General features: G+C 48.5%; 1 protein-coding gene across 3 annotated transcripts; it reads left to right on the top strand.

Moving 5' to 3' along the window:
* The first annotated feature begins 817 nt into the window (after window positions 1–817).
* Window positions 818–16982, top strand: LOC307238435 (phospholipid phosphatase 3-like). Of its 3 annotated transcripts, none has more exons than XM_080011409.1 (6): window positions 818–1191; window positions 7867–8021; window positions 11973–12253; window positions 12715–12772; window positions 13199–13375; window positions 14988–16982. In XM_080011409.1, the coding sequence occupies exons 1-6, from the start codon at window positions 1068–1070 to the stop codon at window positions 15108–15110; spliced, it is 918 nt and encodes a 305-aa protein (XP_079867535.1). In that variant the 5' UTR covers window positions 818–1067; the 3' UTR covers window positions 15111–16982. The 3 variants fall into 3 exon arrangements, with proteins under 3 accessions (XP_079867535.1, XP_079867534.1, XP_079867536.1); XM_080011408.1 differs by lacking the exon at window positions 7867–8021 and adding an exon at window positions 8389–8546; XM_080011410.1 differs by lacking the exon at window positions 7867–8021.
* Window positions 16983–17349: the final 367 nt, after the last annotated feature.

Consider the following 17349-nt stretch of genomic DNA (forward strand, 5'->3'; position numbering starts at 1 on the left):
CATACACATATGCGGTGAGTCATACACCCGGTGATTACGCACAATGTGCTCTAAAAGCTCAAAAAATACAAAAAAATACCGCAAGGGGCAGCGTCACAATCGTTATAGTTATATAATAGAATTAATTGTCTGTGTTGTATTAAATATACATTAAAATCCTCCTAAATGAAACTTACCTTAACTTACCGTGTTTGTGTGTGTGTGTATGTTTAAGTATATGTATTATGTGTATGTGTATACATATATGTACAGTATTTATATATGTAGCTATATAACTGTATCTATATACAGTATGTGTTTATACATATGTGTATGTATGTGTATATATATATATATCTGTTCGTCTGTGTGTGTGTGTGCGCGCTTTCTTGGTCCCTCGGGGTGGTGGGGTACATGTTTTCATCCCAGGATGCTGTTCTTATTTTTGAAACCATATCTTTGCATTCCTGCCGGGAAAGGCGGACCCCGCCGCAACAATGGGAGCGGCGTGGCGAGCGGCGCGCCGGACGGGGCGAGCGCACGTCACGGCTGTTCCAGGGAGAGTGTCGCCGAAAATAAAAGATATCTTTAAACACAACCACCTTGCGGATTACCACGCGAACACGTTACTCAATAGGTTGTGTTTCGCAAACCCCCAAAATCAGGTTGTTTTGGGGTTTTTTTTTTTTTGGAGGGTGGGGGTGGAGGAGGAGGGGTTGGGGGAGTGAAAGGGGGCGCGGCTCGGCGAGGGGTTTGGGTGGAGGGAGGTTCCTCAAGGTAGACACCGAACCGGCGCCACTTCCAAGATACATAAGAATGGTTCAAGTTTGAGAAGGAAAGCAGCGACCAAAGAGAACAATTAAAAACGAACAAATAGCTTTTTTTAAGGTTTTTTTTTTTTTGTACAAAACCTTTTCAAAGAAACTTTTAAGGGAAGAACTGTATTTATTTTGACCACTCCTCGCACATGAGGATCACCGCGGAGCCGCTCCTAACTTAAAGCAAAGGCGGCGCCAGTCGTTTTGTTTGACTCTAATTTATTTCCGTGTTTTTTATTTTTTATTTTGCTCATCGTCAAAGTGTTTTAAATGCAACGCTGCCTGATCTATGAGAAGAGCATGGCACCGGAGACTCGGAACAACAACAACAACTGCAAGGAGTCGAGCAGGAGCAAGCTGCTGGTGGGAGTGGACCTCTTCTGCCTCTTCCTGGGTCAGTGTCGTTGTACTCTATTATCCTACCTGCTGAGGTATAAGTACTATGTCGCCCAAGCCGCCGAGGACTGAATACTGTGTTATCCGACCCGCCGAGGACTAAATCATTCGGTTGGTTCGCCTCAAAAATAATATAAAACAACCTGAATCAAGGCGCCAAGTTGCTGCTGAAACCAAACCGTTACGATGTATCTGTTCACACACAATAAACAGTTGATCTTGTCCGTGAACGTGATACATTGTGTGTGTTCGAGTGTATCAGCTCCAAAATCTATTTCACCTCGATGTGTTATAAGCATGTTATTTTACTTGAATTGTAAAAATAGAATAAAAATAAAAATAAAAAAACGTCACTGATTCAGTAGAGGGTATGGTGCTCAAAACAACGTCTCCCAGTTAAAATGAAGAAGAGGAAAAAAATAACTATTAATAAGTTGTTGTGGCCGGGCTGTATTTCATGTATTTCTGTGGGTGCCCACCTGCACCTCCTGTTTGACTCATTTCATTTTCCAGAAAGTCTCACATTCCACACTTGCCAGGATTTCTCTTGAAGTGACATCTGGCAGACTGTGTGTGTGTGTGTGTGTGTGTGTGTGTGTGTGAGAGAGAGAGAGAGAACGCGTATAATTAAAGGAGCGTGGTTAAAAGGTCAGGTAGACGTTAAACCCAGTGTGCGATTTAATTGAAACCACTTTCGGACAGGAGCTCCGATGTTTTTTTTTTCTGGCTTTTGCTTTTGGTGTCCTCGTGGACATTTTTGGAACTTTCTGGCGTGACGTTTTGCAAGAACACGACCCTGGCGTGAGAGTCAAGAAGTAATCCCATAAGAAGACGAGCACAAATAAATGTTTGCATAGCCGCTTTCGTAAATGTTTCACAGACTGCTTTACAAATAGGAGACAAAGCACATAGAACATGAAAACAAATAAGACAAAAGACAAAAACAAAAGCATGTATGTGTGTGTGTGTGTATATATATATATATATATATATATACAGGAGACATATGTACAGTTACATAAAAACTTGTCTAAAAAGTGTGTTTTCCAAAGAAGGCAGTGAGCTGGCTTGGGTAAAATTTGACATAAATGAGTGAAACCCCGGTTGATTTCCCAAATACATTCGACACCAGAACCTTTTACTTTCCAAGTTTCTCCTTGCTTCAAGAGGTATCGTGTAACGCTCCCCACCCCAGACCCCAAACGTCCCAACGGTGTGCCCCGTGAATGAATCAAACAGCTCTGAGGCGACTCCCCGTGCGGAACCCTGCACCTCCACCCCCCACCCCGTGTGTGTGTGTGTGTGTGTGTGTGTGTGTACCTGCCCACGGTGAAAGCTTGTCAACAGACCGCCGGCGTTCCTCCGGCTAAGCAGGTGGTTAGTGGGGAGTGACCGCAGGGAGGAAGCGGCGGCCGCACGCGGGTGATTACTGCACCGCCGCCCCCCGTCCCCACGCACTGATTGAGCTTCTCCACCCGAAAAAAAAAACCCAAACCCCTCTCGTTCCCACGAACGCCGAGCTCCGGGATTCCGGCGGACCCGGGCATTCCCCACCTCGGGGTCAGGACCCCGTGTGGGTGGGTCACTTGGTATGCGCTCCCGGGAACATTTCCATTTTCAGCCTCAATCTGTTGCGGTGCTACCTCGACTTACGACTGTAATTGGTTCTATAAGAACGGTCGTATGTTAAAACAGTCGTATGTCGAAGCAATTTTTCCCCCATATAAACTATGAAATCATGAAGGGTGAAAATAAACAAAATACACAGCACAAACACAGTTAATATGAAAAAAAATATTGATAAGCCACGAACTACGTGCACACACAATGTAGGTCGCCCGCTGACTGACTGCTGGCTGACTGCAGACTGACCACTGACTGACTGCTGACTGACCGCTGACTGACTGCTGACTGGCCGCCGACGTGCCAACTGCAAATTTCCACGGTTGTATCTTGGGGCAAGTCGATACAAACCTTTACGGCTATCGCTGCTCGTATCTTGGATTAGTCGTAAGTAGACGCAGTCGTAAGTCGGGGTGCCACTCGACATGCATTTATTCCTATTGTATGTGGGAATAAATGTGAAGTGTAAGGTATAACGTTTGTCGCGCTGGCTCCAAAATAATGAGGAAAAAGCAAAAAAAAACCCAGAACATCTGTCACACTCTAACGCTGCTTCGTGTGCGCTCACGGGCCAAAAGAGAAAACGGATTGAGGAGAGTGAGCAGTGCGCACACGCGGGCGAGTAGAGACGGGAAGACTCGTCTGGGACCAAACTAAAACGCCGTTTTTTGTTTGTTTTTTTTTTTTTTTTTTTTTTTTTTGTTTTCTCTCCGACGCCGACGTCAGGGAAAGCCGCTGCCGTTCTGCTCGTTGCTCCTTTCTTGCCCCTCGGGTGAAGTCTCGGGTTCGGTTTTCCGTTAAGTCCTTGCAGGTGGCCGTGGCTTTGTAGTTGTTTTCAAGTTAATCGTCTTATAAAGTTTCCGTGCTCCGGTTCGACGGGGAAGTGGGAGGGAGGGAGTGGGTCTTAATCAGCCGTATACGGGCGAGACTCGCGCCGCTTATACAGTATTTAGATGTAGGAAAAGTTTAGGACAGAATGTTTTTTTCCTTGGGGGATGGGGGGCGCTGAGCTCAGTCTAGAGCCGCTGGAATAGTAATTATCACGGTGGAGGCCTTGAGCGTCCCGGGCAGTTTTCGGCCCACGAGTAATTCAATGCAAATGTGATTTGTTGAACCCGGACACATAAGCAGTGGAGATCCCTGCAGCCCACGCCGGGCGGACAGGGACTAGGTTGTGTGTTTTTTTTGGGGGGGGGTGGGGGGGTCCCCCTGTCATGCACATAAGAACCACGACTCAAAACAACTACATCTGTGTGCGCGCTGCGCCCGCCTCAGACGTGTATACATTTATATGCCAGGGGAGGCAGAGCCGGAGCCATGCCAGCGGGCGGAAAATGTGCGTCTGTTTGTTTTAATAGTCGCACTGGGTGTTTTGACAAATGCCTTCAAAACACGGCGGGATTTTAGTTCGACGTGAGGGGCGGCTTATTGATTCTAAGTTCCCGAAACCGCGGTGAGGGGGCACTGCCAACGCAGACCTGGGGGGGGGGGGGGGTGTTGAGATCTGATATGTTTAAATTGGGTATTCAATCAAGGGCGAGGGGTTCCCATACCGCTCGCTGCCGTTGCTTCGGATGCATCGAGTATCTTCCTCGGGCGATCGAGGGAAATGGCTGCCAGGGTGAGCGGCAAAGGGGGGGTGGGGGGGGGGAGCCGCGGGGGGGAGCTGCTCCTCTTTCAGGGCAGAGCCTCGATGACCGCTGCCGCCGCCGCCGCCGCCGCTGTTGTTCCTGGCGGGATGGCGATGATTTGGGTGTTTTTTTCTTTGTTTTTGTTTTTTTTTGTTTTTTATTTTTTACTCTGCCGAGCTGTCAGAAGTGGGAAGGGAGAAAGAGGCTAAAGGGGGGGAGGGGGGGATTCCCGTGATGCTTCTTCCCGCACAGAATGCTGATGCTGCGCTGCTGAGGCGGATGGACGGGTCAAGGGTCAGAGAGATGGGGGATTTGAAAACGACAACAACAAAACTCGGGATCTGACAGCTTCGAGATGGATCGACGCAGACACCGGTGTTAAGGTGTCGGTCCGATGGCAGCACCACCCGACGAGAATGAGAATTCCCCATGAGGATCTTCCCAGTGCAAAGGAAAACCTATGCAAAGAGTTTCTGCTTTTTTTTTTCTCCGGATCCATCAGATCAAATGCAGAGACGGGGATTAAGTCGATCATCAGGCGGCGCGTACGAACCTGAACAAACAGCCTTGGTCCGCACCGTTCAATGAAATGAGATAACACTTTATTGATCCCATAGATAGAATCCCATTGTGTTTAGGTGTTAAAGTAAAAAAATAAAATAATAAATCAACATAAAAATGAATTAAATATATGTACAGTACGTGTAAAAACCAAATCTCAATACAAAAAAAGTTCAATACCAAGAGGCACATCAACAAATATTAGATATTTAAAATGCAGTGTATCAAATGCATAAAAATTGATTGTGCCACATTGACTAGAGCCACACTGACTGCGGCTCTTTGTTTGTTCTCCTTCCCTCCGATCAGCTGTTGTTGGTCAAACGACCCCTAACCCTTGGACAACTGCCTCCTTTATTATCTCTACCCCCTCTCCTTTCACCTCCTTTTCTCAGTTTGTCCCCCTCTCTCGATTTATGCATTTGGCTTTTGGCCCCTCGGTTATTCTTGAGCATCTGAATATGTTTAGAGGAGGTCACAGGGGTCAGGCTCACATTTTTTGGGGGGGCATTCGGCGCCTTGAATCCACAGCAACAAATATATATATATATATATATATATATATATATATATATTCTTTTTTTCACCACCCGACAAGAGTGTTGGAGTCAGCCTAACACCTGCCCGGCTCCGATTGCGGTTGAAACGAGGAAGGGGAAAAAAAAAAATAAAAAAGCCAGTGGATCAGACGGACAGACAGTCAGGAGTGGGGTATATTTTCGCTGTTCGAGAATCTTAAACACACACCACCCGGCGACGTGTTTTCTTTCCTGTCTCGATGCCGTCTCGGCCGCGGCTGCGTGCGGATCTTTGCTTGAAGAATGAAAGTGAAAACAGCGCGCGTAATAATGTGAGAGCCGGCCCTGGCGTGCGTGGAAGTGCCAGCAGACGTGGGTTCCCACCAGGCAGCGGCGGCGGCAGCAGCAGCAGCATCCTCCATCTGAAACCCGAGCTCCACCCAGCTGGACTTTCAAAGGCCCCGACTCAATGTGTGTGTAGGTGTCTGGGGGTGATGGAGGGGGGCGGCTCAGTATCCGAGGCGTGTGTTGACATTTGGGTCTGAGAAATCAAGTCCCTCTTAGCAGCGCCCGGGCCTGACCTCCGCACCCCGGCGGCTCCCACCTCCGGGGAGAGCCGGACCTAAGTTACAGGGAGAGAGAGAGAGACAGAGAGAGAGAGAGATCACAGCTGCTTTTACGTTTTTGTTTTTTTTTGTATTCGCAAGAATTATTCGGAGAGCGACTTCAAAGGCCCCCCGCCATTAGTTTAAACGTTGCTTTGATGTGATCAAAATCGATGTATTTTCCAAATTCTGTCAAAGTCCTGAGGTCTCTCCTGGTTAGCACTTTAAGTCCTCCTTTAGTGTGTGTGTGTGTGTGTGTGTGTGTGTGTGTGTGTGTGTGTGTGTGTGTGAAGTGGTAATCAGTGAAAGTAAGCTGTCCTTTTTCCTCCAGTGTTACTCACTCCTGCAGTGTGTTTGTTGTCGGGGGAGGAGGGGGGGGGGGCGGTGAAACGTAAGATCTTTTTGCCGCTTTAAGAGGCGAAAGACACTAAATTGATTGGACGCAGACACCCCCCCGGGCGTGCTAATGGCCGCCTTTTTAAGTGCAGTTGAAAGCGGAGGAAGCAGGAAGTGGAGCACCGATAGCGTTTCTTCTTCTTCTCCTTCCACTCGGGTTATCTGCTTTGGGCTCCTTCCAAGCTGTTGTTGCGCCCGCTCCGCCTGTTTGATGTCTGCTTGTGTGCCCGGCCTCGCTTTGCACTCAAACAATGATGGATCCTTCCCTTTTTCTGGGTGTTGGTTGTTGTTTATCTTTGTATTACAATGTTCTTCTGTTTACAGCGGGCTCTCTTGTTTTTTTTTATTTTTTATTTTAGGATAAAAAAAACACTTTGTTTGTTGTTGTTTTTGTCGGTAAGGGTATCTACAGTAAAATAATGCAGTTTTCTGAACTTCATAAGCTGCTTTCACACATGCACTGCAACCCTGAAACTATCTGGACATTGCCTGGAGGAGCTGTATGTGTGAACGCAAGTGTCCGAATCATTTCGACCGGACTTAACCCGGCCATCACCCTCGTACAAAGTCTGTGTGCTTCGGATGCATCGAGTATCTTCCACGGGCGATCGAGGGAAATGGTTGAGCGGTATGTGTGAACAGAGCAGGTGATTGTCCGGATCATTCACAGCCAGCGAGTGGGCGTGTCGCGTGTCGATGACGTCTCTATCCTGCGCCAGTTATTTACTTTCGTGCGGATCTTCATGCACGGAGCGTAGCTGCTTCGTACTCCTTTCTGCTTACCTTTATATTCCTTTCCACTCTTCACGGCAAAAAGGAGAAGTCGGTAGCCTTGTCCGCTTCATCATTGCGTCATTGCGTCACGTCCTGATTCCTGTACGCTCTACCCCTCGCTCTGGCCCTCGTTTAAACCAAACTGAGTTTATCCAGGTGTGTAAACGCGTCTGACACTGAAAATCTGCGGTTGTGTGCTCCGTGTGTGGAAGGGTGTGTCCAGAGCTGATTATATGTCCGGAGTTCATATGTGAAAGCAGCAATAGACAGTTCTAGCTGTTCTTATTAATGGTCGTCATATCTTCATTACTAAAAATTTGTGGTTATGTTTCTCAAATATTTAATGTGTATGAATATCTTATGAAAGCACCAATAGTCATCCAAAATACAGTCAAATTGTCAATATAGAGGTATTTACTGTAAATATATTGTGATATTTGATTTCAAATAATTCCACCCAACCCTAGTCTGGAATGTACATTTCTGTCGTTTTTGTGTACACTTCGCCGGTCAAGGCGCCACCTGACTGTGACCTGCGCTCATGTTTTGTGTCTTGGTAACACAGTGATTCTCGTTGCGGGGTTTTTGCACAAATGTCCTGTCCCGCCGTACCAGAGGGGCTTCTTCTGCGACGACAGCGGTATCCGCCTCCCCTATAAGGACAGCACGGTGTCCACGGTCATGCTCAGTGCCGTGGGCTTCGCCTTGCCTGTTGTCTCAGTAAGTCCTGGGGAGGTCCAGCGGGAGCATCAGGGGCCACGAGTTGGGACACCATCCATCCAGCAAAGTAGCTATGTTGTATAGTCGTCCAGAAACCCTTCCAAAGGGAGGTCTATAGGGTCTGGAGGACCAAAAAAAAGACCCAAAAACAACATACTATCTGATATTTATTGATTTAATCATTAGAGACACAAAACGGGTCCAGCTGGTCCCACATGTCCCCTCGCTGCTCCTGGCTGTGTCCTCCCGCCCATGACCTTCAACATTACCTTGAGGTTAACCCGGCGCTTCTGTCTCTCCCCCGCCTCGCCTCCCCCACTCCACGCCCTCCTCCCTCTCCTCCGCCTCGCTGCTTCTCCACCCAAAGCCGGCCTGCCTTTCCTGGTCATTGAGACCAGCGCCATTCAGCCCTACCGCCGCGGGTTTTACTGCGACGACGAGTCCATCAAGTATCCGGCCAAAAACGGAGACACCATCAGCGACGGCGTGCTTTGCGCTGCCGGCATTCTAATCACCATCCTGTCTGTAAGTCATCTCACTCCACTAATATCACTCCCCGCTCCTCACTTTTCAGCCGTCCTTCACCTGCCACCATTGCTATCGGCATCACCACTAAAAAAACAACTGTCTAATCTGATGTTGAACACGGTGATTTTCTATGTGTACTAATGCTATGAATCTGTTCAATGAACGCTCTTGTGTTATGATGCAATAATGTTTGAATGTCTATTTTGCCCACAACACAGAAACACATCATGTTAAAGGTTCCTCTCAGCCTATGATTGGATTGTCAATAGATCATCTCCATTCCTGCTCAAACAGCATCTCTGGGTGGTTTCAGTGTATGTGTAGATAACGGCAAATCACAAAAAAAAAAAAAAATCCATCATCAATCAAATTTTTGCTTTTGTAAGACACATTTTTTGGGCAGCTTAGGATGGTTTTAGGCGATCAGAGCTCCCGATAGGAACTACGAAGAGCTGTAATCTGAGGGATAAGGCTCTCTCTAGCCTGCAAGTGCACTCCTCACCTCTTCTCAAAACAGAGATTAGAAGCAACCCGATCTCATCCCATACTACAGCCTGCTGAGCGAGCGGTGCTGCAGCCGTTATAGGAGACCACGTCTCCTGCATTTTAATGGCAACCCTGCCATTATAGTCCTGGTACTACAGTCCTGATCCTGGGAGAAAAAGTTCTAAATGGCAGACCATTTAAACAGTGGAAGGTGTCCTGGATCTGTGAGGGGCCTACCAGCACATCCATGATCTTCATTGGCCTACAGCCATCCGGAGGGCTGCCTTGTCTTGCCCAAGGTCACATTGAATAGAAAGCTACATCGTCTGCGGTACAGCCAGACGTCGCTCCCCCTGGAGAGCAGACTGCTATAAGAGCTTGGGGCCACGGGGGGTTTTCTCTTGGTGAGAAGGAGCTCCCATGACCTGTGTAATTATGGTTGACGCAATGGTTGTTTGGTCAAATATTGTAATTGGTGGGGCGCAATTGCGGCGGAGTCCCGAAACTAGAAGGCCCTGCCAGAAGTAACTCGCCCCCACACACCACCACCACCACCACGGCCGCCGCCGCCGCCGCCGTACACGAGACTACAATCCCGTCCCTCCCTCCTTCGGCCCCCTTGTGTTTGCGAAACCTAACATTGTTGGGGCGCTCAATGCCTCCGTCCCCGCCGTCCGCCGCTGAGAAAAGCGGCCACCTCCTTCGTAATTGGCGTTACGCGGAACTTTCTTTATTTTTATTTTCGGCAGGAGGCAAACGCCCTCTCTGGGAGTGTTTCGGGGCGTCATGTTATCATTTTGGACAGAACCGCCAGACGACCTCTTCCTTTGCCTGGAATATCTCTGAGGGTTGCGGTGTAACGACTACACTACACCTCCTACAATGCCATTTTTCTTTCATACATTCACATGGTAAATGTTTTCGCACGCACAGATCCAGATGGGCCGCCCCCCCCCCCGCCACCCAGCTGGGCTGAATCCAGGCTCGAAAGGTCTGGATGGTGGTGCAGCCATCGCCTTGTTAAATCTCCTCCAAGGACCCGCCCCCCTCACCCCCCTTTACCCCCAAAAATGGAATGTTCTTCAGAGAACTCGGTCTAATTTTCTGCGCCCCTCGCAGGAATGTCCGATGAGGCCGCGATACTAACATGAAAACACCCAGACGTCCCTTGTGAAATCAGAACTCCCCCCCCCCCCCATTCGGAGGAAAAGAGTCGGCGGAAAACAAACGTACCCCCGACGCGCGCTCGAATGGGCCTGGCCACCAAAATCAGACACGTCGCCTAGCTCAGCGTTTCTGATGATTAGAACCAGAGGCCCTCCTCCCCCGCCCCTTCCTCTCCCTCCCTCTCTCCCCCTCCCTCCCCATCTCTAGCCCTTACCCAAAGCTCCCCACCCCCCAGCCCCGTCCTTTCCCCCATGCTCATCTTTCTCCCTCCCGTCCTTTTTCCTTCCCCCCCCCTGTTCCTCCGCCTTTCTCCCCTTCCTTCACTTCCCTAAATCGCCCTCTGCTTTTTCGCTCTATTCCTTTTCCCTTTTCCACCCCCCACCCCCCCTCCATTACTCATACGATTCCAAAGCTTTGCTTCGCGTTTTTTTTTTACTTTCCCTCCCATCCTTGTATCTCTATCCCAAATCTAAATCTCGCTTTCTCACTCACTCCTCCATCAAAACCACCAAGCCCCCCCCCCCCCCCTTTCCTCCCCCAATCGCATTTGTCAGGGGCTTTAGAACGTAGTGAGGGCGGGTGGGAGGGGGGACTTTGAGCTTGAACAGCTGTAGTGAGTTATTGCTGGACCCCCTCCCACCCACCCGCCCAGCCACCCACCCTCCACATACACACTCACACACTTCTTCTCCTTCAGACATCAGTTTATTTACCGACTTGCGGCTTGCTTTGTACGGCCGGCCGCATAAACTTCCATCCCTCCACTTCCTCTCTTTTCAAACGGAAACCGGGAACATCAAAGCCCGCGAGCGAGAACAGAGCGATCGCACCGCGGTTTAGATGTCATGGGAAAACGCCAGTTTTTTGGGGGTTTTTTGTTTGGGTTTTTTTTTTTGTTTTTTTGTTTTTTTTTTGTGAAATTGGCTTTTTGGCCATCATACCCAGTCTGAAGAGAAGGTCAATACCAATCTCATCCCTGTGTGAACGGAACCGAGACAGCGACCGGCTGCACGAGAGCGGAGGGGGCGGAGGGGGTGGGGGGCATCAACTAGCCGAGTCCCTGTGAAATTTCCCCCAATAAATGAAGCATGGCTTTAACGATAATGAGTCGTACATGTTGAACAGCAGCATGTCTTCAGACACTTTGACAGTATTCAGTTTTGCTTTTTTCCCCGTTTTTTTTTTTTTTTCAACTTGGCGTATTCCAAGCTCGCTCTCTGATCCCGGCGCAAAATATAATAATCACTCTTGTATTACTACGATTGCGCCATCTTTCTACGTCTTTCGGCTCCGCCTGCAGCAGGCGGCTGAAGGGTTGAAAAGACTCCGGTGACCCATCGCCGGGTCACCGGGTTGACTCTCAGGGATCGCGATTCGTGGATGTGACAAAAAGAGAAATTCCGAGTTTTTTCCACTTAATAATTACTTAATAATGGCGACATCGGTGGTGATTATTTTTTGCGTTGAAGGATTTGACTTGAGACTGGAAGTTCAGAGAGCAAACTTTGAAGTGAAGCCGTAAAAGCAATGAACGCTGTAAACGCTGCTATTAAATATACGCCTCGTCGACAAAAGCAGTTTATTATAGTGCCATCAATAAGTTCTCGCTGCATGCTTTGATCTCTGCCTTCCCCCTCGCTTTTTTCGGCTTGAAAAGAGAGGAAGTTAAGCGATGGAGGAGTGCGGTATCGTGTATCCCCGCCATACGAAGCCGTGCGGGCTTTTCCCGGGGTGCTAATGGCGCCGGTGTCACTTTCCCGTCCCGTCCAGATCGTCATCGGGGAGAGCTACAGGATCCACTACCTGAACGAGGGCTCCAAGTCCTTCGTGGGGAACCCCTACATCTCGGCGCTCTACAAGCAGGTGGGCGTGTTCGTCTTCGGCTGTGCCATCAGCCAGTCCTTCACCGACATCGCCAAGGTGTCGGTGGGGCGCATGCGGCCTCACTTCCTGGACGTCTGCAAACCGGACTTCTCCGCCATCAACTGCTCCCTGGGGTACATCACCGACTACCAGTGCCAAGGCCCCGAGAGCAAAGTTCAGGAGGCCAGGTGACGGAATCAACATTCGTGTTTGCCGAACCGTCATCATGCATATTATAGCCTTTACTATTCTAAAGGAGGGATTTGTACACGTTGTCATGGTAAAGCATAGTAAGTGGGTCAATTCACTTAAACGTTTTTTGCATTCCTTGGTCAATATGGATATTTCATTGTCAGAGTTTGTGAAAACAGCTCAAAACTTTTAGGATCAGATCAGACTTCATTGGCCAAGAGTGCTTACATGTACAAGGAATTTGACAATGTGTTTGCAGATTTTTACAAATGTACAGAATTCACAGATTATCACATGAAATATTACACGTCATATTATTTAAATTAGTTTCGTAAAAGTTGAATAGATTCAGAAATCTTTCTCACCAGCATGTTAAAAGGATATTGTGGGGGGGGGGGGGTCACACTTTTCGGTGTCAGGTGATGCTCATTCTGCCTTTGTTTCCTTCTGTTTGCAGGAAGTCTTTCTTCTCTGGACACGCCTCCTTCTCCATGTACACCATGCTTTACCTGGTGGTAAGAACCTGTTTGGACCTTTCTAGGTTTACTCTGCAATTATGAACAATGAAGCCCCTTTCACACATGGAACCCGTAAACTTGCTGGATAAAATATCCATATCCAGCAAAGGCAGTAGGTAGTCATTCCCACATTGGCCTTCTTTACGGAAAGGTTCCGCATGGAACTTCTGTCGGTCTTTTCCCCACATAGATGACTGTTATTGGTACATTACATAATACCCACGCGATACTAGACCACAGAATTGGTTTTTAGACCAGCGCTTCGCTCCCCGCCTCCCTGCACTCTTCCCTTCCGTCCCCAGATGCAATAACCCGAACCCGATAACATTAAATCGGTGTGATCACTTTCACCCTGTCCTACGCTCTCACTCTCCTCCTCCGCCCTCTCTCCATTTTTCTGACATTGTTCTTTCTCCTCTCCAGCTCTACCTGCAGGCCCGCTTCACCTGGCATGGCGCCCGCCTGCTGCGTCCCCTCACCCAGTTCACCCTCGTCATGATGTCCTTCTACACCGGACTGTCCCGCGTCTCGGACCACAAGCACCACCCCACCGACGTCCTGGCCGGCTTCGTGCAGGGCGCGCTGGTGGCCTACTGCATAGTGAGTAGTGGTCGACCCACATGGATTTCTTCAGTGGCCGATGACGATATGTAAAGAGCAAAATGCCGATATCATGTTGTTGTTGTTGTTGTTTTTTTGTTTTTTTTTGCGTCTGATAAAATACTACGATTTAATAATTACAAAGGAGACACAAAAGTGCTGAACTTAAATGAACATTCATTTAACACTAATATTATTGTCAGCATTGTCTCTGCAGTGCACTTATTTAAAAAAAAATGTATCAACTAAATAAATGTCCACAGGCAATCAAAAGACAAAACTGTGTCAAAAATAAATATATGAATGAAAAATAAATTATTGTAAACAATAAAAAAATAAACATAAAATAAACAGTGTCGTATTCAAGTCTGAAAATAGAGTAAAAATAGAGTGTAGTGGAGTTACACAACAACATTTCGTTTTTACTAAATGAAGTCCCATAGCAACGGAAAGCGATGGGGAGACGGTGTGACACGGCACGGCACAGTGGGAACACACTGGGTTTTTGTTTGAAACAGGTCGGAACGGGGCAGTCCCTGAACTCAGTTGTGTTTATTTGTTTATTTTAAACCTGTGCTGTCAGCATGCTGGGCATACAACACAGAGTATTTGTTCCATTGCATCTAGGACAGAGTTCAACTTCTCAAGCTGCAATGCAACTCTTCATCCATTATTAAATCGTCAAGAACTGCTGCAATAACTCTGTCCTGTGGACGACCTGTGGGATGACAAGAGAACAGCTTTTTGTTACACACAACCACCACCAACCCCCCTCTTTGGAGAACCATCTTAGCATGTTTTGGTCTCTAAACAACTAATCAATACTCCAAGGGGGGGGGGGATCACCACGGGTGAGACAAATAAACATAGAACCAAACAACACGTACATGGAAAAACGTAAACACAGAAACATCAGACGACAACATGTATCGACAAAACAGAGTTAATGAAGTCCAGGAAAACTGGAACAGCAATTGGGCACGTGGCCTCTTCCTGCCATAGTTATGGCAGTAAATGAGGAGGGAAAGAAGAGGGATGTAATAAGGAGGGCGTTCGGGGGAGTGTTCAAAGCAGGTGGGGGTGTGTGCGTGCGTGCGTGTGATGAGTCCGTGTGTGTGTGTGTGTGTGTGTGTGTGTGTGTGTGTGTGTGTGTGTGTGTGTGTGTGTGTGTGTGTGCGTGGCTGTGTGTGTGTGTGTGCGTGCGCCTGTGATGTGTCCACCAGTGAGTGCACGGGACTTGTCCCAATTAGTTCTGGTGTACGAGGCCGGAATTATGCTGCCGGGCCTCCAAGTGGCGGAAAAGGCCTCGATCCAGATTCCACAATAAACCTTTCATTCCGAATTCAACGGGAATTTTAAATCAACGCTTGAAATGCCACAATAAATAGAATGCGAACCGCGTGCGTTTGGGCCGGTCGGGCTCCGGCAAATTAACCGCCGAATGTCTACGCTCCAACGTCCGACGTCGATAGATAACAGTGAGGAGTTAATTGCAATTATCTGACAATTTAATCGCCGGCTAAAATTCGAATCCCTCCCTTTGGTCTCTAATCAACGATGCATTTCCTTCGGTTCTGTGGCGCGACGCTGATCACCGTCCTTCTCTCCGCAGGTGTTCTATGTGTCGGACCTGTTCAAACCGAAAGGCAGGCGGTCCACCGTCTCCCCAACCCCCATCAAGAAGGACTTGATCCCCCCGGTGGGGGAGCGTAGCAACCATCTCATCTTGGCGTAAGGGGAGGACCACGCCGCCCCCCCCCCTCCCCCCTTCGCCCTCCCCTCCTCTGCCCCCCCCCCCATCACTACTGCGCCCACTGAACCAAAGCCGGAACGAAACGACCCCAGAATCCAAGAAGACGCCGAATGGGAGGAGGAGGAGGAGGAGGAGGAGGGCGCTGAACCCTGGGAACCCTTGTCCTTGGTCCTCCTCTCGCCGCGGTTGTTACGGCTCCCCTCCCCACCCCCCGCCCCGGTGGAGGTCGCTCCGCGGACGGAAAAATGACTCGGAAGCAGGGGGGAGGTGGAGGAAACGACCGGCGCCTCCCGTGACACGGGCACCGTGCTAATATCACTGTCCATCCCTCACCTCACGCCGCCGCGCCTTCTACCTAAGACAAAAAAACAAAAATAAAAAAAAAATCACGGACAAAAAGATAAAAAAAGAAAAAAAACAAATTCCTTATTTGCAGGAAGGATGTTTTGAGTCGTATGTTGTTTTCATATATTTTATGTATATCAAAAAAAAAAAAAAGAGTAACCTATGTACGTACGTTTGATTTATAGCACTATTTTATCCAAACTCAGTATTCGAATGTCACCACTTGAACGAGCCAAAGTGAAGCCTTTGGAAAAGCTTTGTGAGCGAGTTCCCTTTTTTTATTTGGCGAGTTGAGAGAGGTAACAGTAGCTGGAAAGTACAGCGAGCGAGTGTGTGTGAGTGCGTGTGTGTGTGTGTGTTTGTATGCGTGTGTGCGTGTGCATGCGCGCGCGTGTGTGTGTGTGTTGGATGTGGGCCTCTTTCAGCTGGCTGGGACGAGCCCCAACTGAGCCTTTTAATGAAGCGACTGTCTGTGATGCGTACCAGATGGGCGCTCACAAAGTGTTAATTCAGAGTGACTGCCGGTGTGGGTGCGTGCGCGTGTGTGTGTGTGTGTGTGTCTGTGTCTGTGTGTGTGTGTCTGTGTGTGTGTGTGCGCGCACGTGTGTGTGTGCGTAGGTGTGTGTTGCCGGTGCCACTCAGTGTCTGTGTTAACGTCTATATTTCTGTGTTTTTTAAACTTCCCTTCTCCTTCTCCTTGCCTTAGACTGTGGACGAGGGAACCCTCTCCCGCTGCAACGCGGCTAAAAGGAGTGCGATTGTGGTTATTACAGCGTTGTGTGTGTGTGTTTGTTTTTTTTTTTAACTGCCGCATTGAATGACGATCGCCTGACGCGGTGTAGCGAGGCATTGTACCACAGCGATGAGGTACAGAGGCTAATTCTGTTATCAACATGATTAATTTGTGCCGTTTCTTTCCGTGCGACATTGATGTTCTTAAACACTTCGGCAAAATAAATCCCGGTACGCCCCGTGTGTCTTTCCACAGGCCCAAACGAGCCACTACTTGGTAGCGTTTCAGCGCCAAAACGACCCGTATCCTGTGCAAATCATTGGTTCAAGACGAGTCTCTTTACCCGCCGTATTTCTGTGACAAGCCTCGCTGCATCTCGTAGGACATCTTTTACTTTAAAGTTTTGTTTTTTTCTTCCCCCGTCGCATCCAGGACAGTGTGGGCCGCAGCACCGAGTACAACACTGCGTTGTGTATTTTTTTATTTTATTTTTTTACCTTTTTAAACAAAGGCCCGACTATTCTGTGCATGTGTTGAGCCCTGTGTAAAATGTCAAACACGCTGCTTTGACTGACGTGGCGAAGTGAAGTGAACGACGTTGTTGTGAATATTTAGTTGTGGTTTTTTTTTTTTTCCGAAGTGAACACACACTCCGGGGCAGAGCGCCCCCAGGACGGCGTTTTGTAACGTCGTGTCGAAGTTTTTGTACAATGTCAATGTGAGAAAAAATGCATAGAGGACGGTGACGCCTCGTAATAAAACCACGCTCCACGGCGGGTGTTTCGGGTGTCGTTTTTTTGTTTTTCGTTTTTTTTTGAGCCTTTCCGTGACTTTGACGCCTGCTTGTACCCGACGGAGAGGAATGTCGGACTTTTGGTGGAACCATAACTCGGGAGCTCGCCGGCCCCTGCGTGCGATGGGGAGATCTGGGCGTGGGGCTCCGGAGTTCCGCTGCTCGGCTTCCTGTGGGGAAATGGTGCACATTCCAGGTCTTTCGAGCCCTCTCCCCAATAATAATAATAATAATATGGACTAAGCAACAGCCAGTGTGCAGAATACATTGAGACACAGAATGTAAATACTGAAAGAAATGGTATTCCCAGTGTTTGATCAGCACCTTGTACTAATTTCCTCCAGGTCCCC

The sequence above is a fragment of the Zeus faber genome, assembly GCF_960531495.2.
Source record: "Zeus faber genome assembly, chromosome: 12".
NCBI lineage: Eukaryota > Metazoa > Chordata > Actinopteri > Zeiformes > Zeidae > Zeus > Zeus faber.